The following is a 26,732-nucleotide window of genomic DNA, read 5'->3' as shown; positions in this document are numbered from 1 at the left end:
TACTCATAATGCTGTTTCAGATCTTCAACCTTAAGAACAAGAACATGAGAAAGTTTTTGTTTCTTTATAATGTTTCCATTCGCAATGTGTGTTACGTGATCTCACTAAGCACTGGTTTGCTCCTGGATTTTCCTTTATAGCTACACATGACTATCCTACATATCTCTTTTGTCTAAACTACAGTCCAGGGGAAAAGTGTTAAGGCTGTGCCTTTCCATCACCCCAAAGGGAAATTTCCTTTTTCTCATTTGCAAATCAACTTTGTTGAACTGCCACCTTAAGAAGGGATATAGGTATGATTTGGTGGCTGTTTGACACTGAACTGTCAGCTGGAAGGTCAGCAGCCCAGGAGTTTGAGACCCTGGTGCTGTGGAACAGGGTGAGCTCCTGTTACTTGCCTCAGCTCCTGCCAACCTAGCAGTTCAAAAGCCATTAAAATAAACCATGTACTAAAACCCACTGTATGCATTAAAAACTACAACTCAATCCTATCCCCTGCCTACTCACAGCATATAGCACTGCAGTCAGAGCATGTGTGCAAATGTGTGCAGAGGGTGTGTGCAAATAGATTAATAGGTACGACTTCGGTAAGAAGGTAACAGTGCTCCATGCGCGTCAGCGTTTAATTATGCTGGCCACATGATCACAGAAGATGTCTTCAGACAATGCTGGCTCCCTTGGCTTAGAGACGGAGATGAGTACCGCCCCCTAGAGTTGGATACGACTGCACAGGGGAAACCTTTACCTTTTTGTCTTTTCTCAGGTAGGGTTAAAGCTTATGCATGCAGAAGGGTAGACACCCTTATAGTGACAGGATTATGCTAGGCATGTTCACTCCACAGTTCATATGGACTCAGATCAAGGGTTCAACTTCACAGGAAAAGTGTTCAGTAAGATACGCCAGGTTTTAAATATCTAATATCAGTTCATCACCCACAGAGTAGTGGTAAATTAGAGCAAAAAACTTTGATCTTAAGATTTGCCTTCCAAACATAAATGAGGAAAATGGCTTAAAATGGCCTGAGGCCTTATCACTTGTTTTATATCAGAAATACTGTGTAGCCTCACTGGTGCTGCTGCATCATTGTCCAGGGTGTTAGTTATGATCGGGCAGTTTATCAGTCAGGAAAAATAAGGGTCCCCAGAAACCTGTCTGTGTCCTCAATAGAATGAACCAAAAGGTATCAATACAGAAATAGAGCAAAAGATGCATCTAGTATGCTCTGTACACAACTACAAGTGGGAACAGATGCAAATGATTTTTATTTGGTACTGCTGTGAGATCACAGAACCCTCTATGTTCACAGACCCATAACATGAAATAACACATCTGAATGGCGAAGTTGACCAGACTTCTATAAGGTCACGTGTTCCTAGAGGCATACTCAGAGCCTTTTTATGAGATGAGGAATCCTCTGAGTGAAAAGCAACTACTGTTTTGCAATGCATGACAGTGTTAACACAATCAATCATGGCAGGAAAGGAAAAGATCAACTATTGGCTGAATTTGGGCAGGCTCTATGCCATTATTTGGTTAGGATTTTGGACAGAACACCAGAGTATATTAGTCATACTGAAGTGTGAAACATCTCTCTGTTCTGGTGCCATATTTTAAGGAAACAACAACTTAAAATATTGCAAGTCTTAGCAGTGAGAGACACCTGTAATTTTAAAAGTTTGTTTTCAAAACATTTGACCAGACTTCTGCATATTTGTGTGCTTTCAGATGGGAAGAGCCATAAAGAAATTTCCTCGGTATTACTCTGCATTTTTAATTATGTCCAGTCTTCAAAATGTAGATACATGTCTCTGACACAGGAAAAAGAAATTGTTTGATTCATTTGCAGTTATTTGCGTTGTAGTTTGGGCAAACAATGTTAAAATTATTCACTGAGTCTAGCTGAAGATGTGAAAACTGTCTTAGCCAACCACTGGTCCATCTAGCCAAGTACACAGACAGCTAGCAATTCCATGGTTGTGAGTCAGTGAGAAGTAACCCCCAGCAGTGGCAGGCAATTACTGTATTGTTGAGTTGCCTCTCTGCCCTAGAGCGCATGAAGCTTCTATCTCCTGAGGCAGATTGTTGATTGATCTAGTCCAGTACAGGTCGGTCCTCCTTATCTGCTGATTCAGGACCCGCTTCCAACCTGCTCATTTGACCGTAGGTTCTGTCCAGAAGCCTGAACTGTACCTCCCAGATACAACTGGAAGAGTCTTCTGGTAATGCCAGGAGATGGTCTGAGGCCTGGGGAGGCCTGTGTGGTTTCTCCGAGTTGCAGAAAGTCTTTGGAGGATCTCAGAAATACACTTCCAGTTTTTCTGAAAACTGAAAGTGCACTTCTAAGGCTTTCTGGGGCCCTTCTGAAGTCTTCTGATGGGCCTCATTCCACTTCCCAGGAACGGATGCCAGTCCGTACCCACAGAACATTATCTATCTATTGGCAGAGATCTTCCCAATCACTCTGACCTTCTATTAAATAGAAATGCTGTGGATTGAACCTGGAATCTTGTGCATGCAAAGCATGTGCTCTATCACTGAGCTATGATGTGTCTTACCTCCAATCTAGAGGTCATAAAACACTCACAGCTTCCTCTGCTCCATTATCTCTCTTCCTTGTAACATATAATACAAAAGCAGGTGATTTGACTTCATTTGTGATGCGCATCTCCTTTCTTATGCCCCTGTTGGCCAATGACATGCAGCAGGCATGAGGAGATGTGCAATTTGGTGATATCATATGTTGTTCTTAATAGGTGTTACAAGAAAGGGGGAGCATGGGGCATGCAATAGCAGTAGGTTTTCTTATAACGTCTAATTGGTTCTTAGAATTCAACAGTTAAACCTGTGTTGCTAGTAGACAGGGCATATGATATTTGCGTTTGCACATCACTAACCATAGTGTTGCCAAGGGCAGTGAAAAATTGTAGGACAAGCATTCAACTGCAAATATAGAAATGTTTAAAAAGAAACCAGAGAATGCTGAATAAATTGTTATTAGTTCTAAATTCACCAATTATTAAGAATATTTATATGCCACTTTTCAACTTCAAAGCAATTTACAGAGCTAAATGAATAACCTAGCAACTAATATGAGAAAACAATGTAAATTTTTTTTAAATTTAATCTTTTGGAAATATTGTCAGTATTTATGCACTGGAACTCTGCACTGAACAGAGGTGTGTTTCTAGAACCTGGATTTCAAGTAGTAGTTGGCAACCTTCAGTCTCGAAAGACTGGTATCGCGCTCTGAATGGTGGTTCTGGAACAGCGTCTAGTGTGGCTGAAAAGGCCAATTCGGGAGTGATAATCCTTTCCACACTGGGAGCAAGTGCAGTCTGTCCCTGGTCTGTCTCCCTGGCTATGGGCCTTCCTTCTTTGCCTCTTTGCCTCAGTCTGTTGGCCAAGTGTCTCTTCAAACTGGGAAAGGCCATGCTGCACAGCCTGCCTCCAAGCGGGCCGCTCAGAGGCCAGGGTTTCCCACCTGTTGAGGTCCACTCCTAAGGCCTTCAGATCCCTCTTGCAGATGTCCTTGTATCGCAGCTGTGGTCTACCCATAGGGCGCTTTCCTTGCACGAGTTCTCCATAGAGCAGATCCTTTGGGATCCGGCCATCATCCATTCTCACGACATAACCGAGCCAACACAGGCGTCTCTGTTTCAGCAGTGCATACATGCTAGGGATTCCAGCACGTTCCAGGACTGTATTGTTTGGAACTTTGTTCTGCCAGGTGATGCCGAGGATGCGTCGGAGGCAGTGCATGTGGAAAGCGTTCAGTTTCCTCTCCTGTTGTGAGCGGAGAGTCCATGACTCGCTGCAGTACAGAAGTGTACTCAGGACACAAGCTCTGTAGACCTGGATCTTGGTATGTTCCATCAGCTTCTTGTTGGACCAGACTCTCTTTGTGAGTCTGGAAAACGTGCCCACTGTTAATAACTAGGGGCCCAATCCTATCCAACTTTCCAGCACTGGTGCAACCACAGTGCAGCCCCGAGGCAAGAGAACAAATGTTCCCATACCTTGAGGCCTCTGTGACTGCATCCCCAACACAGGAAATAGTGCATACCCCATAAGCACAGCAGTACCAGCACTGGAAAATTGGATAGGATTGGGCCCTAGGAGCTTAGACAGACCTTCTCAGGCCTGCTCCTCAGGCCATCTTGAGTGACTATCTTGTGGTTGAAATTGACAGTGTTGTGATTCATATTTATTTCATGAGATGTGATATTCTGAGAGACCAACTTGCAAATGGAACAACATCCTAAGCCAAAGAAGCCCAGGTATATGCACTGATGAAAAATAAAATTGTTGAATTTATAGTAGGTTTACTTTTCTTTTTTTGTTTCTTCACATTTGATACTCTTGGGTCCACCCACCTACCTGGACAAGCTTGAATATTACACCTGGATAACTGGGAGTTGTCTCCAGGACAAGGACGTCCACCGTTAGATGGGAATGGATTACTGCACAGACGTGTTCGCGTCTGCTCGCCTCCTCCACAAGAAGCAGAACAGGTGCTCCAAGGATGCCATGCACCCCAATTTCCATCCGCTGTAAACCAGCACAGAAAGTTGAGACAAGCACTAACAATGTGTCATCAATGCTGCTCATGCCGTTAATTAACAACATGTGCAAATGTTAAGTGCAAAGTGAAATGCATGCAATCTTGGGGTAAAATTCGAATCCTGCCTGCAACAGCAGACAGGAAAGGAGGATGGGTGTGGGAAAGACAGCAGCTGTATATTACTCAGTTGCCCTGCAAGGATCTCTGGGGAGGATCTGCCAGCTCAAGCCACACACTCCATTTCTGCCCAGTACGACATAATAAGCAATGCAGCACCTGACAGTTGTTTTAATCCCTAAACTACAGATAACAGCAGCAGATCTACACCATGAGTTTATCCCAGTGTCTAAAGCCAGGCATAAGTGCTAGATTAAAGCACAGAAAAGGTAGGCAAGGAGCTGGTACTGTACTCTACTTTCAGCATACAACCTACAGTCTGTCCCCCATGTATTTTTTCCTTCAGCCAGGCTTTGGAAGGAGGCCTGGTTGGGAATAAAGGCACTAGGTGGAAGGAAGGCAGAGGGAAAAGCAGTTAGTGAAAGGAAGGGTTCAGCACTCATAGCTGTATTCCTTTATTCCTAAAACTGTATCACTACCCTACTTTAATGTGTTTGGGGTACTTCTGCATTCGAACATACAAATCTGCTCCTCTCCCAAGTGGTTTTAGGCCTAAAAGGGCTGCTAGCTGCCAGTTCATTGATCAGATTCTACATGTCAAGTTAGCTTGCTGATGGACTCATATCCATGAATAAAGAGCAGTTCCTTTAAGACAGACTTTTTCTTCTGCTATCTTTGACTTTTTTTTGTTTATAGCAACAACACGTGTGTTGGGTTCTTCATCATCTCAGTTGTTGATGGAAACCTGGTTCTTTGCTTTGCATGTGTCTGAAGCACATAGTAACCATATATATAGCTAACTCACCAGGACACAGTTCTGTATTACACCTCTGTATCTGTGTATCAGCCCCTGCACAGGCTCTTCCTCCACTGAGTGGACGAGGGTTGTCACAACTCCGGTATCTCCTCATCTGGCCATTGTTACATGTTCGGCTGCAAGATCCCCAACTGCTCCAGGGTCCCCAGTTTCCATGTGCTAGAAAAAGCCAAAGTTTACAAATCAGTAATACATTGCTTTAACAGTACAGAAGACATTCTGAAGTCCAATGGATCCATTTTGCCCAATGCTAAAAAAGAGGTTTTTTAAGGAGAGCATAATGCTCTTATGTATAGGAAGAACTCTTAATTGTACTCTTATTTGTCCATTACATTAGAAGTGGGCAGTTTATGGCTTCTTACATGTTGTATGTAGACTCTGGTCCCCCAACTGCACTTTGATGAAGATTTTACATGTGGTCCAGCGAGGCTACCAGCTCCCACTGTGTCAGCTGTAGACCATTTTGATACCAACCTGCATCTTTTAATTATTTGATGTGGATTTTGCAAGTGAAAAAGTGGACAGAGCTATCAAACATTAGGGCGATCATTGCAGCAGCATCTCTAAAGTCAATGTTCTAATTGACCAACTTCTCACTTCTGGGAGCTGCATATAGGTTCCCTATCAGCCTCTTCTTTCAGTGCTCCAGTGCCTTTAAATTACAACATCCAAGGCAGTTGTCAGGTGTGAATGTTAACATAATAAAAATATTTCAATTATATTTTCCTATGGTGTCAAAGTTCTGGAGCTAGACCATGGAGACTTTGGTAAAAGCTAGCATGATTGTTTGGAGGGCTGTAATGTTACCTGACTTCTGTCATCCAGCACCAGGGGGCACTAAGCATCCATATTCTTTGTTAAATGTCATTTACCCATTGTTCCAGTCTCAAAGGCACTTACTGGGACAAGGATCATTGTTGCAAAAGTCAATCTGCAAGTCATTTCCTTCACATTTGTGTCCACCATACTGTGGGAGTGGGTCTGAGCAGTCTCTTGATCTCTGTCGAGTACCACCTCCACACGACATGGTACAGGCACTCCAGCTGGACCAGGAAGCCCACTTTCCATGCACTGGATAAAAACGAGAATTTCACAAACTCTTGAACACAACTTCATTTCCAACACTGAAATACTGCTTTTGTCTGTATTTCATATACCTGTGGGATCCCAAAAGATATGTGAATCGGAGCAGAATCAAAGAGACAACCTAGACATGAGGCCATTATTCATGTATCTGACCACTCACATATAAAGTGAGGCGGGAGCTTTACTTTAAAAATAAAAGGTGCATGTAGGAGAGGGGCACTGAAATGTCCTCCTTTCCTACACTTTACTATAATAAAGTGACGAGTGACGAGTTCGCAAAATACTTTGCAGAAAAGGTCGATCAGATTCGGCATGACTTGGACGCTGCTGTGGGCATATCTAGTTGTGTCCCCTGGGAACCTGTCTATCTTGCTATTTGGGATTCTTTTCAGCTTGTAGAGCCTGAGAATGTGGACAGGATTCTCTGGAGTGTGAGACCTGCTGCTTGCCCGCTCGATCCTTGCCCAGCATGGCTAATTAGGGCTGCCCGGGAAGGGCTGGCCGAGTGGACGGGGAGGGTGGTGAATTCATCTCTGAGGGAGGAGGTGCTCCCGCCTGCCTTGAAGCAGGCGATGGTTCGCCCCCTCCTGAAGAAGCCCTCCCTGGATCCCACTAATTTAAATCAGCCAGTCTCAAATATCCCATTCCTGGGCAAGGTGATTGAGCAGGTGGTGGTGTCCCAGCTTCAGAGGGTACTGGAGGAAACGGATTATCTGGACCCATTCCAATTGGGCTTCAGGCCAGGGTTCGGGACGGAGACGGTTGCCTTGGTGGATGACCTTTGCTGGGGAATGGACAGGGGGAGTCCTGTTAGTCCTGCTGGACCTCTCGGCGGCTTTCGACACCATCGACCATGGTGTCCTTCTGGGTCGGCTGGCTGGGTTGGGGCTTGGAGGCACTGTTTTGAAGTGGTTCCGCTCCTTCCTTCCTGACAGATCCCTGAAGGTGGTGCTGGGGGATGCCTGTTTGGCACCCCGACCTCTTAGGTTTGGGGTGCCGCAGGGTTCCAGCTTATCCCCCATGCTTTTTAACATCTATATGAAGCCGCTGGGAGAGGTCATCCAGGGATTTGAGTGGGTTGCCATCAGTATGCTGATGACACCCAGCTTTATCCCTGATTCTGAGGAGGCAGTTGGGGTCCTGGATCGCTGTCTGGGGGTGGTTAGGGGCTGGATGTGGGCGAACAAGCTGAAATTAAATCCGGATAAGACAGAGGTGCTTTTGGTTTGGAAATCCACAGCTCTGGTATTGGACTATCGTCCTGCTCTGAATGGGGTTGCACTCCCTCTGAAGGAGCAGGTCCGCAGCTTGGGGGGTTCTCCTGGATCCACAGCTGCACCTGGAGACCCAGGTGGTGGCGGTGGCCAGGGGAGCATTTGCTCAGCTTCGGCTGATTCGCCAGCTGCAACCGTACCTGAGCTGCGTGGACCTGGCCACAGTAACCCATGCCCTAGTGACATCTAGATTAGATTATTGCAATGCGCTCTATGTGGGGCTGCCTTTGAAGATGGTCCGGAAATTACAACTAGTACAGAACGTGGCTGCCCGTGTGGTAGCTGGGGCACGTCGGTTTGACTCTATCAAGCTGTTGCTTCGGCGGCTACACTGGCTGCCGGTTCTGTTCCGGGCCCAATTCAAGGTGCTAGTTTTGACTTTTAAAGCCCTTTATGGCTCGGTTCCGGGATATCTGAGGGACCGCCTCCTTCCCTACAATCCTGCCTGTGCTCTTAGATCATTGGGGGGGGCCCTTCTGACTGTGCCGCCACCAAGAGATGTGAGGGGGCGGCGGCCAGGAAGAGGGCCTTCTCGGTGGTGGCCCCCGAACTTTGGAATACCCTCCCCTTAGAATTGAGAACTGCTCCCTCTTCGTTAATATTTCTGGGTGGACTGAAGACCTTTTTATTTCAAAAAGCTTTTAATTGTTGACAGGTTGGCTGGCTTTCTTGTTTTTTTATATGAGAATCCACGGGGTTTGTTTTAGATTTTTAATTATTTGTAAATTGTTTTAATTATTGCTTTTAATTGTTAATTTTTAATTTTGTATTTCTTGGAGCTAATTGTTGTAGGCCGCCTTGTGTGCCCATAGGGCAAAAAGGAGGGATATAAATTGATAAAATAATAATAATAATAATAATACCACCAGGAATGAACTGGGAAGGAAGAAAAACTCCTGGAGCAATGAATTCAGGAGAAGTAAACCTCAGAAGGAAGACATTTGGCACCCTTCCCCACCACTTAAATGCAAATGTAGCAGTCCAGAGGTTTCAAGTTGAAAACCTGCCTCCGAAAATTTGTCACAATAAATCTGTTTGTCTTTAAGATACCACAAGACTGTTTTTGCAGCTGTCTTTCAATTATACTTAATATATAATCGATTGCAGAAAACTTCCTTAACTCTAATCAAAAGCAAAGCAGTTTCTTTTTCTGTATTGTATGAAAGATGAGATGTTATATCACATGCACACATAGAGGTTTGGTTCAGATGTAATACGGAACTGTAGTTTCCAGCATGAATGAACCTTGGAAGGCTGTGGGCTCCCACCCTCACCCTCTTCTGCACATGAGAAAACAAACCAAGAGCTGAAACCACAGTGTAATCCTGGTTTATTTTTCCCTAACTATGGTTGGAAGAAAAGAAAAACAATTTCCTAGGTTAGCCCATTTGCCTCTGGCTACAGGATGCCTGCCCTACTAAACACACATTGCATTATTGGTAGAAAAATCTCATGTTGTCCTGGAAAGTTGGGGAGAGGGAAAGAGTTCCTAGAGCCGTGGAGCAGCTCACAAGGAAGACTTTGTTCATATCTGCTGCAAGAGTATGAAGTGTCTATTCTAGATACTGTATTCTAGGGTTCTGTGTTCCCTAGAAAACTCAAATTCTTAGCTCATAAGACTTTTTGATTAAGTAAAGGGAAAGTGTGAAGCAGTAAAAGAAATTTGTGGGGTGTTGGAGAAGAAAGAAGAGTAATTTTGCCTTGAAAAAATGTAGGGCTAAAATGCTTCACCTTTAATCACTGGAAACCCTGCCCAGCCAATTCTAATTTTTGAACCACAGTCGCAGCTTCAAGCTTACATTTTTTTAGAACTTCCCTGTATTTCCTCATGCCCCCAAGAGCAGATGTTTGATGACCCCACCACTGCTTTTCTATTGGCAGCTTACCTGGACAATCTTTCTCACTGCAGACCTGCATCTGCTCATCCGGCCCATTGCAATAGGAGCCATCAAATGATGGAGAGGGGTTATTGCATAGCCGTAATCTGGTATGAGTGCCTTTGCCACAAGTCTCACTACAAGGTCCCCACGGCAGCCAAGAACCCCAGGCACCATCAACTAGAAGACAGAGATCAAGCCTAGTTGGAACTTTGTTATTGTTTTGAAAAGCATTTTTCAATGTTTAATAATAAGAAAGGACATTACGAAGAATAGTCTAGAAATCTGTGCAATTTAACCTTAGACTTTAAAAAACCACTTACAGGTTCCAACAAGTATTAAGAACAAACCTTCTTTTAATCGAGTAGTCTGTACTGTCTATAATTTGTCCATAAATTACATTATCTTTATTTGTCCACAAATTATAAATTTAACTGTCTACATACCCTGAATATATCAACACTACTTTAGAAGCAGATTTTTAAAAATTGTCAAGCCGTTTACAGAGATAATGCTTTCTTTTCCGCCACCCTTAAAAGAGCATTTCCTCATGCCACACAAACCCGGAATGCTGATCCTGTCAGGTAGATGAACTGGATTTATAAATGAGGCTTTTTAATTTATAATGTCACCAATTTGAACGAATGCTCTTGAAGTGGAAATTTGCAAGGTAGCTGCACAGTGAAATTTACACTGGTTGTTCTTTGAGAAGCCAGAAAAGTTTATCTGCCTTTTCAATAGTTATCAGCAAAATACAGATCAAACACAATTCATTTACAAAAGGAAGTGCTAGCTGGGTATATGGAAAAGGATAAATTTCACTGCCATCTCTGCTATAGACTCTCTCATGGCCATGGACAAATCACTATTTCTGTATTCATGACAACTGATATTTTCTCAGACCAACAGAGGAAAACATTTATATATTTGGACTTGGTTTTTGCACTTAGGACACAAAAACTAAACAAGCATTTCAGCTGGGTCTTAATTCAAAAAGAAAGGATCCTATATAAGGTTTGGCTCGCGTATGCTACTACCAACCTCTCTGCATTCTCACCTGGACAGGGTCTGATGTTGCACATGACCGACTCCACAGCATTGCCATCACATGGACTTCCACCATGTTGAGCTGAAGGATTGCTACAAGTTCTGGTTCTGGTCTTGTTGCCTTGTCCGCACGTTTTAGAGCACTCTTCCCAGGACCCCCACTCAGACCAGTTGCCATCCACTAAACAGGAAAAGTATTATACAAGAGATATTAACATACATTGTGAAATACACTACATATCAGGATAATTAGAACAAGCAAAAACACTGTCAGATATTCACTGTAAACTGGGCCACTGGGAAATGGCAAAACTGCCTGTTATTCAAAGGGGTTTCACAGTAATTTTTTTCTTATCAGTATGTGAGGCTATCAAGTCTGCTCAACTAGCTTACTTGAAAGAAGGTTTCACAGACATGATTTAATTCCAAGAACATGTACAGGTGGAGCCTACGGATCTGGCTCAATGTGGGTCTCCCACACCTGTGTGGAGCCAGACTTGTCCCCACCTGAGCAGGCGGGCGGGCCCAAACAGCCATTCTGAAGCCCGCAGAGGCAGAGGGCAGATGCGCGCTGCCTCTACAGCAGTGATTCTCACTCCTTTAGCACTGGGACCCACTTTTTAGAATGAGAACCTGTCAGGACCCACCAAAAGTTATGTCATCACTGGAAGTGACATCATCAAGCAGGAAAATTTTTGACAATCCTAGGCTGTAATCCTACACACACTTACCCAGGAGTAAGTCCCATTTACCATCATTGTTAAAAGAATATATGTAGTAGCTTGTTAAAAGTACAGGTCTGTAACATTTCCCCAAATGCAATCACATACCATAGCAGCATCAAGTCTATTAAAAATAAAATAGTGAAACGAATGGGGACCCACCTGAAGGCTCGCAACCCACGTAGTGGGTCCCGACCCACATTTTGAGAAACACTGCTCTGCAGGCTTCAGAAAACCTGGAGCACAGCTCCTGTCCCCTTCAGAGGGCTTAAAGGGGTCGATCATGGATTTGATTATCCAGGAATTTCGGCATTCATGGGGAGTCCAAGAATGGATCCCCTGTGGATACCAATGCCCCACCTGTATTTAGAATCAGGACCTGTTAGGTTTACATCAGAATAGGAAAACTAAGTGGATTGAGACTTTTTTCTTCCTCTTGCACAATACTAAAACTTGGGGTGATTTATGGGCTGATCCTATCCCTCTTCCCCACCAGCATGACTAGCAATGCAGTTCCACCAATGAGTGCAGAGGGCCCACTGACTAGGAGGCTGCAGTAGCCTCCTGTATGCTCGTGGGCCAATTGACAACCACCAGAGCAGGTAAGCTCACTCCGGGGGTTAGTGGGAGACAAGGGTGGGTTGAATGGGGCAGTGACAGGGGTAGAGAAGAGGGTGGATCAGACTGAGGAGGGGGCAGGATCAGCGGCACACACCAAATCCCAAGACTCTTCCTGGGCCTGATCTGCCTGCACAGAGCAACGTGGACTTGTGCCAGAAACTGAGCTGGTGCACATTGCCCCATAATGGTTGTTGTGGCTTACCCCTGAGCAAGGGGACAAATGTTCCCTCATCCCGAGGAGACTTCCAACAGGTGAAAATCTCCCACAGGATATAGTGGAATCACACTGATGCATTGCCATATGGGGATGTAAGTAAGATTGGGCTTTAAATGAAACTGATGGGCAGTAGATGCAGGAGTCACAAAAAGAAGTACTTTTGGATGCAACACAGAATTAATCTATGGAATTACCACAAGATATGGTGACGACTACTGGCTTTAATAGGAAATACATGGAAGAGAGGTCTATCATCTATCTCACCATCATGGCTAAATAGATTCTCCCTATTCAGGTACTGGGGAGCAACAAGAAGGTCGACTAGCCTGACAATACAGATTTCCCCCTGCAATATGTAGCTGCAGGGCAACATTGGAGGACACATTCAGTTCGCACAGGGCAATGGTGCAGACCAGGAGCCTTGCATGACTAATTGATGTGGAAAGGATTCCTGAAGGAAGAAAGTTTAAAAACCATTGACAATGTAATATATGAACTTCCTGTGAATAACCAACTGGACAAAAGGAGTGAGTGGAAATTACAGTGGCAATGTATTCCTGTAACAAGCAGCTGCCCTTAAACAAAGGTCGCATGAACAGAAGGCTTCGGGGTTTCCAACAGATAAAATAAGCAAATATGCAAAGAATGAAGGCATACTACACCAAGTCCTGAAGCAGACTTACCTGGACACACTTTGTTCTGACAGCTGCGTTCTTCAGAATCGGGCTCCGTACACCGTCGCCCACCATTTGCAGGGAGAGGACTGTTACACAGACGGACCCTCTTCTGGATGCCCTGGCCACATGTTACACTACACGGTTGCCAATCAAGCCAGTCAGAAAATCCGCCATGCACTGAAGTGGAACAATGGCGCTTAAATTAGTTAATAGTCATGTCATACTCAGACACGTGCACATTATTTCTTTTTGTCTGTCAAAATACCCAAGTGATGCATTTGATTAAAAAAGGAATGAAGACTGACCCAGTCATGAGTCTTCTTGACCAATAATTAGACTGTGACCCAACTTAAGTCATGCTGCAACAGTGCACAACGCTGTTGTTGAAATGTTTAGCTATTATCTGAAGCACACTTTTTTCTGAATTCAAATTGGTGGCAGATTTCACACTTACAGCCACACTTGATGATGTGACTATCGTGTGTGTGTGGCCTCCAGACGTGATCTGTCAGATGTAAAGCCCGGGTGCATGGGGTCCCAATCTGGATGAGGACTATGACAGGAGAGGAAAGGGACCTGAACTTTTTGCCCCCAAACATGGTCCTGACCCACACTGGTCCCTCCATGGAGCTGCTATTTGCGCCAAGAGATTAGTTCCCACTGGTGCCAATGTTAGCTCTTCTTCCTTGGCAACTAGCAGGTGTGTTCCTGATCTGGATCAGGGTTTTACATTTGAAAAATCAAACAGGACAGCCCCACTCACTCAACAGGCACTGTCTAGTTTGGATCCTATACTCAGAAAGGTTTGCTCTAGAGCAGGGGTGTCAACGATAAGGCCTGCACGCCGGATCCGGCCCACAGAGCCATTTTGGACAGGCCCCCGGGGGTTTGGGGCTGCCCCACCCCTGTGGCCGGAGAGAGTTGCAAGGGCTAGAGCAGCCGCGTGTGGCGTCTCCAGCCCTCCCTCCAGCTGCGAGTGGGCCTCGCCCGCAGGTGGAAGGGGCGACTGAGGGCTGGAGCACCCATGCGCAGCATCTCTGGGCGTGATCAGGGCTCACGCACAGCCGAAGAGAGTTCCTAGGGCTGGAGCAGCCGTGCGCAGCGTTCCCAGTCTTCGGTCCTCCTTCCAGCTGCAGCCAGAGGGGGCCTGGGAGCCGGAGCAGCTGTGCGTGGCTTCCCTGGCCCTGACTAGTGGCAGGCAGGTGGGGGCTGGGGGTGACTGGGAGGCTTGGCTGGCTGGCAGGCAGGGGATGCTTTGTGGTAGGATGGGGAATGGGATGGGGTGAAGTAGCAGAGTGAGGGGGAAGCCTCAGCTTTTTTAAAAAAAGGAAGTGATGTCACAAGTGACATCACTTCCTGTGTTCAGGTCACTTCTGGGTGCTACATTTGAAGTTCGGCCCTCGGCAGGTGCCCTGAATCCAATGTGGCCCCCCAGGATGAAATGAGTTTGACACCCCTGCTCTAGAGCATATCTCAGTGTGTGCAAGGGCTGGTAATTCTGCTGCATTTCTACTTTGGAAGGGATTAAAGATCTACCATCATCCAATACTAGTTCAAGGCAAAATCACATGCTCCCAGTGGAGGCTGATGGGAAGCAGGTGAAGCCAGAACAGTGAATCTTGCAGAGATGCAGCAGGCAGCCTCCTCTGTGCATAAACATTTTGAATTCACAAAAGCCATTAATTAAAAAAAAATCATTTGTTACAGTACAGTAATGTAACAGTACTTGGCACACTATTTGGGAATTACCATTTGAGAGATAAGGGAGAGAGAAGGTGGTTTCTCATTACTGGTCTATCTTTGCTTTAGAGCAGGCAAGCTTCTAAATTATACATAATTCTGCACTGGATAAAATGAAAAGGTAAGCTAATGCTCAGCACTCACCTTGAACAATGAATGGCACTTTGATCAGGACTGAGCCCATCAGGTTCCTAGCTACACATTCATATTCAGAGGTATCCTCTTTTTGTGCAGCTGCAATTCGCAAGGACCCATTACTTAGCACAGTCATTCGGTCCTGATTATGGAGAGGCCAGCCTTGGCGAGACCATTCAATAGTTGGGAAAGGTTCTCCTTCTGCTTGGCAGTTTAGCACTGCGGTGGTTCCAGCATCAACAATAGTCTCTACTGGTTCCACTGTAATAACAGGTGCCCCTAAGATAAACAGAAGATTCCCAGTTTGGCAATTTTTACATTAAATTATTTTCCTACATTCACACTCCCCTCCCTCCACAGACTCTCTCATGTCTTTTTTCAGATTTTGAAGAAGTTAAATATTTCATTCATTCATTCATTATATAATTGCGATTATTTCCCATTAGGGAAAAAGGTAACTATAAATATTTTAAATATTCACTGAGCAAAGAGTGTCTCCCTCCCCCCCTTTTTTTGAGGCTGCATATTGTACAATTGCAATTCATAGATTTACAGTGACAGCGAAATCAAGCCTAGGAGCTTATGGGTTTGGATGGGTTCCATCTGTGGCAGTATTCTCAGTTACAGCTCCTTGGAGAACCTTTTGTTATTATGACAAAGTCAACCAGGTTGAGAGGAAGACTGCAGGAGAAAAGTGGCAGGCAGCGGATGGGTTAAGCATCCACACACACATTATTTGACAAAGATCAGGTTGGGAACACCTGGGGGTGGCTGTAATGGGGAGAGGCTGTAGCTCACATATTAGAGCACATATTTTGCATGCAGAAGGACTCTGCCATTTCTATGTAGTGCTGGGAAAGACCCTTGTCTGAAACCCTGGACAGCCACTGCCAGTAAGCACAGACAGACCAATCTAGATCTAGACAAACCAGTGATCTGTCTCAATAAGAGGCAGTTTCATATGTAACAAACAAGCTTTGTTTGGATGACCAACTGCCTACATTAACTCCATTATGCCCTACATTATGTACAAGTGCAGAATTTTAGAGCTCCCAACGTAATTTCCAAATACTTTTGTGGCTTACTCTGTAGTGTTAGGGTCACACGGTGTTCCACAACACCTGCATCATTTGTAGCTATGCACGTATATTCTGCAGCATCTTCATTCTGCAGAAAAATAAGAATGTTGTCACAGGAGTGATCTGTTCAGAACTAAGTGCCAATTACACTGGAAGCGAAAATATGGCTTAACAACAGTACATGAACTCTTTCTAGTGGGGATTCAATGCACTGTACAGAGGCTGCATAAAAGCTAAGTGTACAGATTGTCTTCTGTGGTAACATGATGTACCAATAGGTGGGATAGTAGCAGGAAGCATTAGGAAAGACACCAAAGAATTAGAACGTAGCAAGCTACACAGAAAACATGTCTCAGTACTGTGTGAAATGACATTTCCAGGAGTGCACTATATAAAAATATACCATAAATACATGTAATAAATGACAAAGCTATTTTCAGTTACTAAAAATAAAACTGTAGTTTAATTAATAGCCTCTTAGGATGTTGTAAACATAAATGGGATAGCCTTAAACTTGCTCTCCTGACCAACGTGGGAGAAAGCTGGCATACAAATGTAACAGATAAACCCTGTAGGTCAGGGTTTCTCAAACTGTGGGTTGCGACCTGAGGTCAGGTGAGTCGCAGAAAGATGTTGACCACCATCTTGGAAACTGGCAAATTAGGCAGCTGACGCCATCTTGGAAGCTGGAACTGCCTTTGCCTAAGCTTTCTGTGTGAACTCAAAGCTTGTTCCAGGAGCAAAAGAGCGGCTTGCACAGGAATGAGTGTGCCTTCAGGGAGTGTTGCTGGATTCTCTTGAGGTGGGCTGCAGCCTCTCCCTGTAAATGGGGGCATGTTTGTTTGCTTTCTCTTTCACCACTTCCTTCCAGCTCAAGCTCTGCCCTGTGATCCAGCTCCCCTCTCCCCCCCACTTGCATCCAGCCCAGCTCTGCCCTTCCCTCTCCCTCCAGGTACTTAAACCGCAGTAGATACCTGAAGTGGGGAAGGTTTAAATAGGTTTAAATATGTATCAAGGTTTAAATAGGTTTTTTCTCCTTATGCTTTGCTATTAGAAAATGGCTGAGAAATAACCCAATGAAAGCTAATAAAACACCATGAGATACTCTCCCTTTAATACAGTGAACAGGTGGTATGCTTGGTAGCAATGGGGGGGTGCGGTGTGAATTGAAATAAGCTTCTGAGCTGGACTATTTTCTCTTATCATTTGCAGTTTATGAACTACTAGGTGAGAACAGTGATGTCACTTCCTGCTTGATGTCACTTCCAGCCATGACATAACTTCCAGGTTGATGACATCACTTCCGGTGGGTCCCGGACAGATTGTCATTCTGCAAAGTGGGTCCCGATCTAAAAGTTGTGAGAACCACTGCTGTAGGTTATATCTTAGCATGCTTTTTCCATTCACACAAGGGGGGGGGAAGGGGCGATTTTCACAAATCTCCCATTCCCTCCAGCTCCCAGCATCCCTGAGCAGCTGTTTCTGATGGTACCCCAATCTCAGGAGTAGAATCAGGCACAGGGATCTTTCCACAGAAAGAACAGGGGATTGGTAAAAACCTCGCCCACTCTGCACAAAGAGAGCTCCTTCTGTAAATTGAAGAAGCATCAAGGACACAACCCCTCATAACTATTCAATTCAATCACTGCAAGCATAATGCGTAAGTACATATCCGAGTAATAACTCACTACTGTGCCATAGATAGCAAGGGATCCATTGCTGAGCTGTCTGATTCGATTGCTGATCTGAATGCCTACACCTTTTTTGCTCCACTGGATTGTTGGAGGTGGATCTCCTCTGACTTCACAGTTGAGAACAGCATTGCCTCCTAGGGGCTCAATCCGACTGGAATGATAATCTCCCATGAAGACTGGTGGCTCTGGGGAAAAATTAAGTAATATCATAAGCTGAGATCTCTGTTTGTGTGTGTGTGTGTAAGCAACCAACTATTAAATATAGCAAAAATTGCAAGAAAATTTTTTTAAAACCTCAAATTTCAGGTTTTATCAAAAAATTGAAATTTAGGCGTGAATTCCACACACCAATATAAATCCCCCACCCCATGTTTTGAAACAAAATCCAGTTTTGCTAATTTCGAGGCCCTTCCACTATTTTTGAATTTGACAATTTTGTAAGTAGGAAATTTCACTTAGGCATGTGAAATATTGTTAGTAGTAGCAGAAGCTTTATTTATTGGCATTATTTATTTATAAATAAATATAAATTTATAAATAATTGGCTTTATTTATTAGTTTTATTTATTGGTTTTATTTATTGTAGGAAATTTCACATAGCCATGTGAAATTTTGTTTCCGTACTAATTTGAAAATGAGATTTCACCTCCATTTGTTAATGGAAGTCAGACACTCTTTATTTCCATAAAACAAAAGATCTGTTTCCATTATTCCTCAACATTCTACAGCATTACCATTAGATACAGTGTAAAACTAGGAGTCAATGAAGTGATTCCCAAACTTACCAGTAATACATACCTTTAACATACACAAAACCAAGAGCCTTGATAGAACCAACTGTATTTTCTGCTGTACACACATAGGTACCCGAGTCCTCTTTAGACACTCTTTCAATAACAAGTTCGCTGAGTCCATTTGTGCCATCATATTGTGCTGACAGGACAAGAGGAGATGCAAAAGGAATGAAATCAACAAAATCAACAAAATTAAATCAGCCCCAGTATGGGCCAATATAGAAACCGTATGTATGTATGTATGTATCTATGTATAAATAAGTAAATAAATAAAATGTGTTTTAGAGGTGTATATCTGGATATTCAGTACCATATATTGGTAGATGGTCATTGGCAGAGATAATGCTTACTCACACATTTTGGACTATTCACTGAACCATTCAAAGAATATAGCTCTCACAGCCCAATCCTGAGCTGCCCGGAGCTGCAGGACCCGGCGGCACCACAAACGGCTACCGCCAGATCCATAGCCTCCCACGCTACCACGGGAGGCTCCTCAGGAGAAGGGGACCGTAAGGGAAGCAGTCCCGCAATGGGAATACTCACTTTAGCGGCAACTATGAAGGTGCTCGTGTAGGGCAAGCAGCCCTACCTGAGCGCCCTGGATCCTGCAGAGCTTGGCTCCGCGGAGCTGCCTCTCCCCCACCCCCGGGAATGCCCCCAACCACGCCTCCCCCTCCCCAGAACGCCTCCCCCATGCCCCCGGGAATGCCCCCATTCCCTGTTCCGCAGCCCGGCCAGAGCTGAGCCAGGCTCTCAAATAGCAAATAGCAATTCCATAATAAGAATTCAATTATCCTAAAACATCCAGATTTTTCTCCATGTAATTTTTTAATATACTGTAAAACTGCTGATATGACACATCGCAACATCTATTGCTGGAAAACTAGTATCCAGGGATTAACCTACCTGGGACAATATTGTTGTTAAAGGTCCATGTTATTCTGGGCAGAGGAATTCCAGTTGCCTTGCAAGTTAACTGAAGTTGTTCTCCTTTGTTTAAAGCCACATCCCCAGGGAGTTCGGTAAAGGTTGGGAGCACATGGACTATTAAACTGACAGTGTGGGTGTCTTCACCAGCTACATTGCTGGCAATACAGGTATAACTACCAGAATCTTCTGGCTGTAAGCAGGAAAAAGGAAAGGCTTTTAAAACTTAAACAAAATGCAGTGTACCATCATGAACATAATGGTCCCTTGCACTTGGGGGCAACATAGAAAGAATTTTATTCAATATTATACATCCTTATTGAAGATTATAAAAAAAAGAATACAAATTCACTTATCTGCAGGTCAGATCTGCACCCCTCCCTCCATGTGTGCCTCCTGGTATGTGCCCCCTCTGGACCTCTCTATGGGTCTACAACCACACGCAAAAGTAGATTACTGTTTTTCTCTCTGAATTTAACTCTCTGGCTATTTCAAATCCAGATACAGGCATGCCCCCCATATCTGTGGGGGTTCTGTTCTGGAACCCCCCACAGTTACCTGAATCTGAATGCTGGGCTCAGACTGAATCTTAGAGGAAAAAAAGTCACTTCCATTTTTTCTCAGAAAACAGGATGTTTTTAATTCCTTAAAAGACATTAAAACAGCTCCGTTCCCCTTGCCTCTGGAGGGTGAGGGTAGGCATCCCCTTCTGTCCACAGATTCAGGTATCTGTGAGGGGTTCCAGAACGGAACTCCCACAGATACAGGAGCATGTCTATAACTGGCTTTGAAACAGCCAAAGAGTAAAATTCAGGGAGAAAACAGTAATCTACGTACTTTTGCATGTTGCTGGAGACCTATAGAAACAGTTTGTGATATTATTTTTGGGAAAGTGTAGCTTTCTGTTTGCCCCGAAACAGAAATGCTTAGAGAGACATCTCCAAACATTGTAGAGCTTTACATTTGAGTTTTGAATTTGTCACAGGTGTTGTAACAATGCAAAAGTAGAAACTTTTAAATATGTCCAAACCAACTTGCTAATGATTTAAAGCAAATAAAATGGGCTACAGATCTTTTTAAGCATTGTGTTCACCAGGCAGAGATGCTGGAGTGGACTGAAGGCAACACAGAGAAGGAAGCAGAAACTGCTAGTCACCTATTTGCATATATACCTGTTCATCCTCTTTCCCTTAAAGGTGAATTGTTCCTGCTCTCTCCATCTCAACCAATTGGCACAATTAGATAAAAGGAGAGTGAAGGAATAACCTAGGGAAAAGGTGGTTTCTGCTTTCGTGTGTTTGCCTGTAATCCCCTCCAGCCTTCTCTTCCTCTCTCCAGAAGAGCTTCAGAATTCTCAGCTGACCAAGTCAGACATATGCATACTCTGTAGATAGAAATATTTTGTGTGATCAGGTTTATGGAGGGAAAGGCTTCTTAAGGCCCTGTGACAGCAACCTAATATGCACTCATGATAAATACACTGCCAGTTCATTTGTAATGAAAGCATTTCAAGGGGTTTGCATATAATGTTTTTCTCCTGTTACAGGGCCACCACTGGCTCCATGCTGATGGACTTCTTGAAGCTTGTACCAGCAGGCTCTAATCCAAGAAATTCGCAAAACAATCTACCCCATTATGTAGGCTGGGACATAGTACATGCTCTTCCTAAACAGAGTACCACATATTTCCCAAGTACAGAGCCAAATACAGAGGTATTTTATTTCTAACATTTGTTATTGCCTAGGAGAAGGACCAAACCCTCTCCTCTGTCCCATCCATCTTCAGCATGTTGTATATACTGATGCTTACCACAGCATTGTCCACAATGAGATCTCCAAATGGCACAGTAGTATGTCTTCCTGCTGTTTCCGTTAAAAGAACACCATCTTTCTTCCAGCTCATGGATGGAACTGGGATTCCATCAGCAATGCACGATAGAACCACTTGAGAATTTTCAACAACTGTAAACTGGGCCTCTGTACTGCGTATCTTAGGTGGGACTGTGTGAAGATATAAAACACAATAAACGGCATATGCACCCATCCCATATGAAATCTGGGACTCATTCTTGCAAATCTGTAAGGAGAATTTTCGTACAGTCAGTTTTCCTTATCCGCTGGGATTAGGTTCCTGGAAAACCCAGCAGATACCGAAGCAGCAGATATGGAATCATTGATCCTATGGGATCAATAGGGTTCAGGGGAGGGATAGCTAATGCCAGCACTACATAGCTTCAGGATGGTGTGGATAGCATCAGAATGGCTTGGATTTTTAAAAATGGCCATGGACAGCTTCAAAACGACAGCTGCGGATTCAGAATGGTCATCATGAATTGGCTGCAGATAGCAGAGAACAGACAGCAAGATGGCATGACAGTAACAATTGTGTTCTCATGCACAATCAAATCTGCAGGAACCAAGAGCACAGTTATAGAGGAATGACTGCATAAGGATTTGTTAATTATCATTCATCTTAAATTAATGGCTGGAAGACTTATTTTGAAAGAATATGTTCACACTTGTAATTAGATGTTTACATATAAAATTGAAGTTAAAATATGAATCATAGAAGCAGGGTCACCACTCTAGCTTCCTCTGTAGTTCACAGGCCACTCATGTTTTCCAGTTCTGATCTTACTTACCATGCACAGTGAGTTCCATGCTAGAGCTGCTTGATCCAGCCACATTTGTAGCCATGCAGGTATAACGGCCAGTATCACTAGGTTGAGTAAATGCAAATTGTAAAGCTCCTGTGCTGAGAATTCGCTGCCTCATAGACTCTGTGGTCTGCTGCCCATCTTTATACCATGCAATCTCAGGAACTGGGTAGCCTTCTGCTTCACATATCAGAGTGGCAGGCTTATCCACAACAACCACATATTCCTCAGGATGAAGTTTGATAGCTGGAGGAACTGAAAGGTAAGTAATTCATGTGTGTGATCTCATAGAGCTAGAAGACCAATGAGATGCTTCCTGTTATTTTTATAGGTTCTTATTTCCCCAAGATGTTAACCATGCTTTTCTGAGAACCATGTTCCCCCTAACCCTTTCAATTTATTCCTTTCATCCTGGGTGGGAGACAAAAACAAACATTGTTAGGTGAACATTTCTACCATCTCTCTCTTCTTTCCCTTGAAGACGCTCTAATGAGGCAATTTTGGTTCCCTCTGCCTTTCCTCCTCCATACTTCGATGTTCTGGCTGTTTTAATGATTGGTACCAGCCCCATCTAAGCTCTGTCACCAAAAGGAAGCAACAGACGGAAGAGACAACTGAGGTGAACAGAAGGAGGAAGAGAAGAAGGAAAAGAACTATAGAGAGAAGAGGTCCTAGAGAAAGGAGGAGGAAAGAACAAGAGAGAGATGGAAGAGAGAGAAATCAGAAAGAGAGAAGGCTTGAGAAGCAAGGAAGAAAGGGGAGGAGACTGGGGGTCACCAGGGATGGGAAACCACCCCATCTACTCTTTTGCTATGATGGGCCAGGAGGCGACTGTGATAAGAACCCAGGGCCAGCACAGCTCCCGATTCAGGAGCAGTCAGCAATCCTACTGCACCACTGAACTGTGTGTGCTGTCCGCTACCCTGGACAACCTTATCCTCCAGCAAGGAATACCAGGAAGGCATGCCCATCGCCTGGGCAAAGCCACCTTTGCTATCAGAGCAGGCAAAGACCAAAGAACTGCACCAGGACCCAGGTGAAGTAATCCTCTGGGCAGACAGCAGAAATGCCCTCTTTCCTTAGATGAAATCTGACTTTCTGTTTGTTAAACAACACTGCAATTCTAAATCGTGCTTTGTCGTCTGTCACAATTCCTACTTACCTGCCACGTGGTATTCAAAAGTTTCATGGATATGGATCTAGCCCCCAAGGGGAGGAGATGGAGCTGACATGGGATAATTTCTAACAACAAATTTGCAGTTCACCAGCAAAACATACCTTGAATTTTCAGTTTGATCTTTCCAAGGGCAGTGCCTGCTGGATTCTGAGCAACGCAGATGTAAGTCCCAGCATCTTCAGCAGCAGCCCTCGCAATCTGCAAACTGCCACTGGGAAGAACTGTATAACTGTTACCTGGAATGTATGCATAACAGAGAAACAAAGGAAGGCCCATTTAAATCTTGGACAAAAGGCAGGAAAAGCAGAAAGAACCATGTGTTTCGGAGTCAGGCAAGCTTGTCCAATATGGCCATTAAGAACATGAAATGAATTTCTGAGAAGTCCTTGCATTTATGTCATCACTCAATCCTGCAGTCATCAAGAGATAAACATGCATGTGTGATCCAGCCCTGGGAGAGACTTTGGGCATAAAATATCCTTTATTAGTATACAGAATTGTGGTTCATCCCCAATTCCATGTTGCTAAATATCCTTAAACTGGATAAACTGAAAATTATAATGCAAAGCAAGATACCTGTTGTGATCACACTGACACCTTCCTTCTGCCATGTTATTACAGGACGAGGTGAGCCTATTGCTTCACATGGTAAGAGAACTGGGTTGTTGAGAATGACATCAAGTGTTCCAGGTTGGATTTGGATAGATGGTGGTTCTAAGATGTGAAAGAGCACATAAAGGGAGATGATTCCTGATCTGCCTAGGTCTTTTTGCTTTATTGTAATTGTATCCTCACAAGGTAGCCTAGCAACAGATAATTCCCATTTCATAAATGGTACTGTGGGGAAGTCTTGTGGTTCCCGACCCTGGACCCTGAGACATTGATGCCAACCCATGCTGTCATTCTTCTGCTACACATAGGTTGCCAGGGCTCACACTCTACAAGGCTCTGAGGGACTTCCAGTCATGTCTGGGAGGCTTTTAAGGAGGCTGGGCATGACCTCCAGGTAAGTTATCATGGTGCCGCACAAGGCCCCCCTCCCACAGATTTGCAGTCCAATCCTATTCAACTTTCCAGCACCAGTGCAGCCATGCCAGTGGGATGCGCACTACATCCTGCAGTGGAGGGTGCAGTCTCAGAGGCCTCCTCAAAGGACTATTTGTTCTCTTGGTTTGGGACTGCATTGCAGCTGCACTGGTGCAGGAATGTTGGATAGAATTGGGCCCTTAATTATCTGCAGATTTTGGTATCCATGGGAGGGGGGTGCGTGTGACCTGGAACAGATCCCCACAGAAACCAAAGGCCCATGGTATCCAGCTTTCAGGCGGGAGCATTAGTCACACAGCCTCCCAACTGCAGTTTGAAATTGTACGTTCTCAACAGGATTGTACCACATGACTCTGAAAGTGTAGGTTGACTCTCAGATCCATGGCTGTGGTGACCATTGGTTTTGAATTAGACAGGAAACATACAAGTTCCCTCCTCACCTTGAACATGAAGAGCAACATGTCTGTGCGCAGAGCCAGCAGCATTGCGTGCTGTACAGGTGTACCGTCCTGCATGATGCAGTTGAGCAGCAGTTATGTCAATAGCACCTATAGGAAGAGGTGGGAAACTTTAACAATTATGCCACAGGAGGAGGGATGACTAAAACTACAGGCTGCAGTTCAAGATCAGGCTCCAGATACATCAAGACAATGAAGCAGCATCAGTACTCAAACCAATGAGAACTTCTTCAGCACAAGCTGCACTGAAATCAGGCAGGAGGTCTGGTCTAGAGGGTAGAGCCTCCATTTGCCTGAAGATAACATCCACAAGGTCGCCAGTTCAAGGCCACCGGCACCGTGCGACCTTGAAGCAGCTGACAAGCTGAGCCAAGTTATTCCATCTGCTCTGAGCGTGGGAGAATGGAGGCCAGGATGGAGGCCAGATCAGAATGAAACATCTGAATTGTTGTGGCTCTTGAAAGATAGAGCCTTCTTTCAATTGTAAAAATCCCTACGGGGATTTAAATTAGCCTGCCTATGTAAACCGCCTTGAATAAAGTCTTGAATAAAGACCAAGAAAGGTAGTATATAAATACCTGGAAAAAAAAAATCAATGGAAGTGCTAAAAGGACACCTTCACAGAAAAGTCCCTTGCGGCTGAGTCTTGAATGAAGTGAACGTGTTTATTAGAAGTGAAATAGAAACTTGATCTTCCACCCTCCCATTTCTTTATCGCACCTGAACTATGGAGCAGCACAGACTACTGGAACCCCAATGGAGGGAATCACCAGGGACCAAGTTCTTGGTTGGCAGTCTCTTCGGCTGCAATCCTATAACACTCACATGGGAGTAAATTAATTGAGGATGCAATCCTACACACACTTTCCTGGAAGTAAAAACCCGTTGAATATAATGGGACTTACTTCTGAGTAAACATACATAGAAGTGTGCTGTTAAGCGATTAAACTCAGTGGGATTTATTATGGAGTAGACATGCATAGGATCATGTTGTTAGATGCAGAGAGAGAGATGAACTGTATCTTTATTATACAGACGGCCTGTGTTACCCTCAGGTTTGATTGTCTGTGGGTTCCAAATCAGCAGGGTGGGTCGAACCTGTACTCGCCAGAGACTGTTCTGAGGCCTGTGCATAGTTTTCGGCCCAAAACCAGAAGTCGCTATTTTTGGACTTTCAAGGACACAGGAGGACTTCTGAGGGCCAGGGAGGTTTCCCAGCCCTCCGAAAGTCCTCTGGACATGACTGGAGCACAGCTCCAGTTGCGTTTGGAGGATTTTGGGTGCCCAAATCTTCAGATATCATCTGCGGATTTCGGCATCTGCAGGAGTCCTTGGAATTGAAATTCCGTGGATACAGAGAGCCCACCTGTATTAAAATTTGTATCTGATTTTATTCATTTATGTCTTTATTATTAATTTTGTTAGCCACGTTGACCTTTTTGGAAAGGTGGGATGTAAATCTTTTAAATAAATCTTGTGGTTTCAGCCAAGTGAAGATTTTGGTTAATGGCTGGCTGCCACTTCAAGTACTTCAGTTACTGCATTAAGTTATGTTCTTAAGTTACTGCATTTTCAAATGGTTGAGTTTGACTTTTCCACTAATTGGTGGTGGGCAGAAGCAGGTTTATTGTTACTCTTTCCCCTGCCCATAACCTTCTTCCTGCAGCTGCTCTCTACCACTTCTCTCACAGAAGGATTCAAGGCCTGCGTTTCCAATTCCAACATGGGGTGGGAATAGTAGGAGAAAATGATGGAAAGAGTTTAGCACCCACCCACTCCCGTGTCCACCACTTGTCCCCTACAAATTACTCTCTCTTAATGTCACTTTGCAGTGTTGAAGTGGCAGCCAAACACTTGGAAATATGAACTGGCTAGCATCATGTTCCAGTCAAGAATGTTTCAGTCTATAAAAGAAAGGATATTGCCTTTTAAAAGCAAGAACAAATTGTTCATTAATATTCTTCCCAAAGACGAATGTACAGTTAATTCTTTGTGTCTGCGGGGT

The 26,732-nt window shown here is 44.2% G+C and overlaps 1 protein-coding gene across 2 annotated transcripts in view; it reads right to left on the bottom strand.

Moving 5' to 3' along the window:
• The window catches only part of LOC136649750 (hemicentin-1-like), a 180,377-nt gene that overhangs the window by 21,778 nt on the left and 131,867 nt on the right, over positions 1 to 26,732 (bottom strand). For both annotated transcript variants that reach the window (XM_066626612.1, XM_066626614.1), the window contains exons 72-87: positions 24,710 to 24,817; positions 23,799 to 23,936; positions 23,324 to 23,458; positions 22,031 to 22,300; positions 21,199 to 21,389; positions 19,369 to 19,582; positions 18,464 to 18,598; positions 17,660 to 17,850; positions 15,978 to 16,059; positions 14,902 to 15,171; positions 13,024 to 13,194; positions 10,791 to 10,961; positions 9,743 to 9,913; positions 6,397 to 6,567; positions 5,485 to 5,655; positions 4,379 to 4,549 (exon numbers count right to left, since the gene is read on the bottom strand). In XM_066626612.1, coding sequence (XP_066482709.1) covers positions 4,379 to 4,549; positions 5,485 to 5,655; positions 6,397 to 6,567; positions 9,743 to 9,913; positions 10,791 to 10,961; positions 13,024 to 13,194; positions 14,902 to 15,171; positions 15,978 to 16,059; positions 17,660 to 17,850; positions 18,464 to 18,598; positions 19,369 to 19,582; positions 21,199 to 21,389; positions 22,031 to 22,300; positions 23,324 to 23,458; positions 23,799 to 23,936; positions 24,710 to 24,817 — 2,760 coding nt within the window. The remainder of the gene's footprint in view (positions 1 to 4,378; positions 4,550 to 5,484; positions 5,656 to 6,396; positions 6,568 to 9,742; positions 9,914 to 10,790; positions 10,962 to 13,023; positions 13,195 to 14,901; positions 15,172 to 15,977; positions 16,060 to 17,659; positions 17,851 to 18,463; positions 18,599 to 19,368; positions 19,583 to 21,198; positions 21,390 to 22,030; positions 22,301 to 23,323; positions 23,459 to 23,798; positions 23,937 to 24,709; positions 24,818 to 26,732) is intronic.

The sequence above is a fragment of the Tiliqua scincoides genome, chromosome 4 (genome assembly GCF_035046505.1).
Source record: "Tiliqua scincoides isolate rTilSci1 chromosome 4, rTilSci1.hap2, whole genome shotgun sequence".
In the NCBI taxonomy this organism is placed as follows: domain Eukaryota; kingdom Metazoa; phylum Chordata; class Lepidosauria; order Squamata; family Scincidae; genus Tiliqua; species Tiliqua scincoides.
This window is presented reverse-complemented; position numbering and strand designations above follow the sequence as displayed.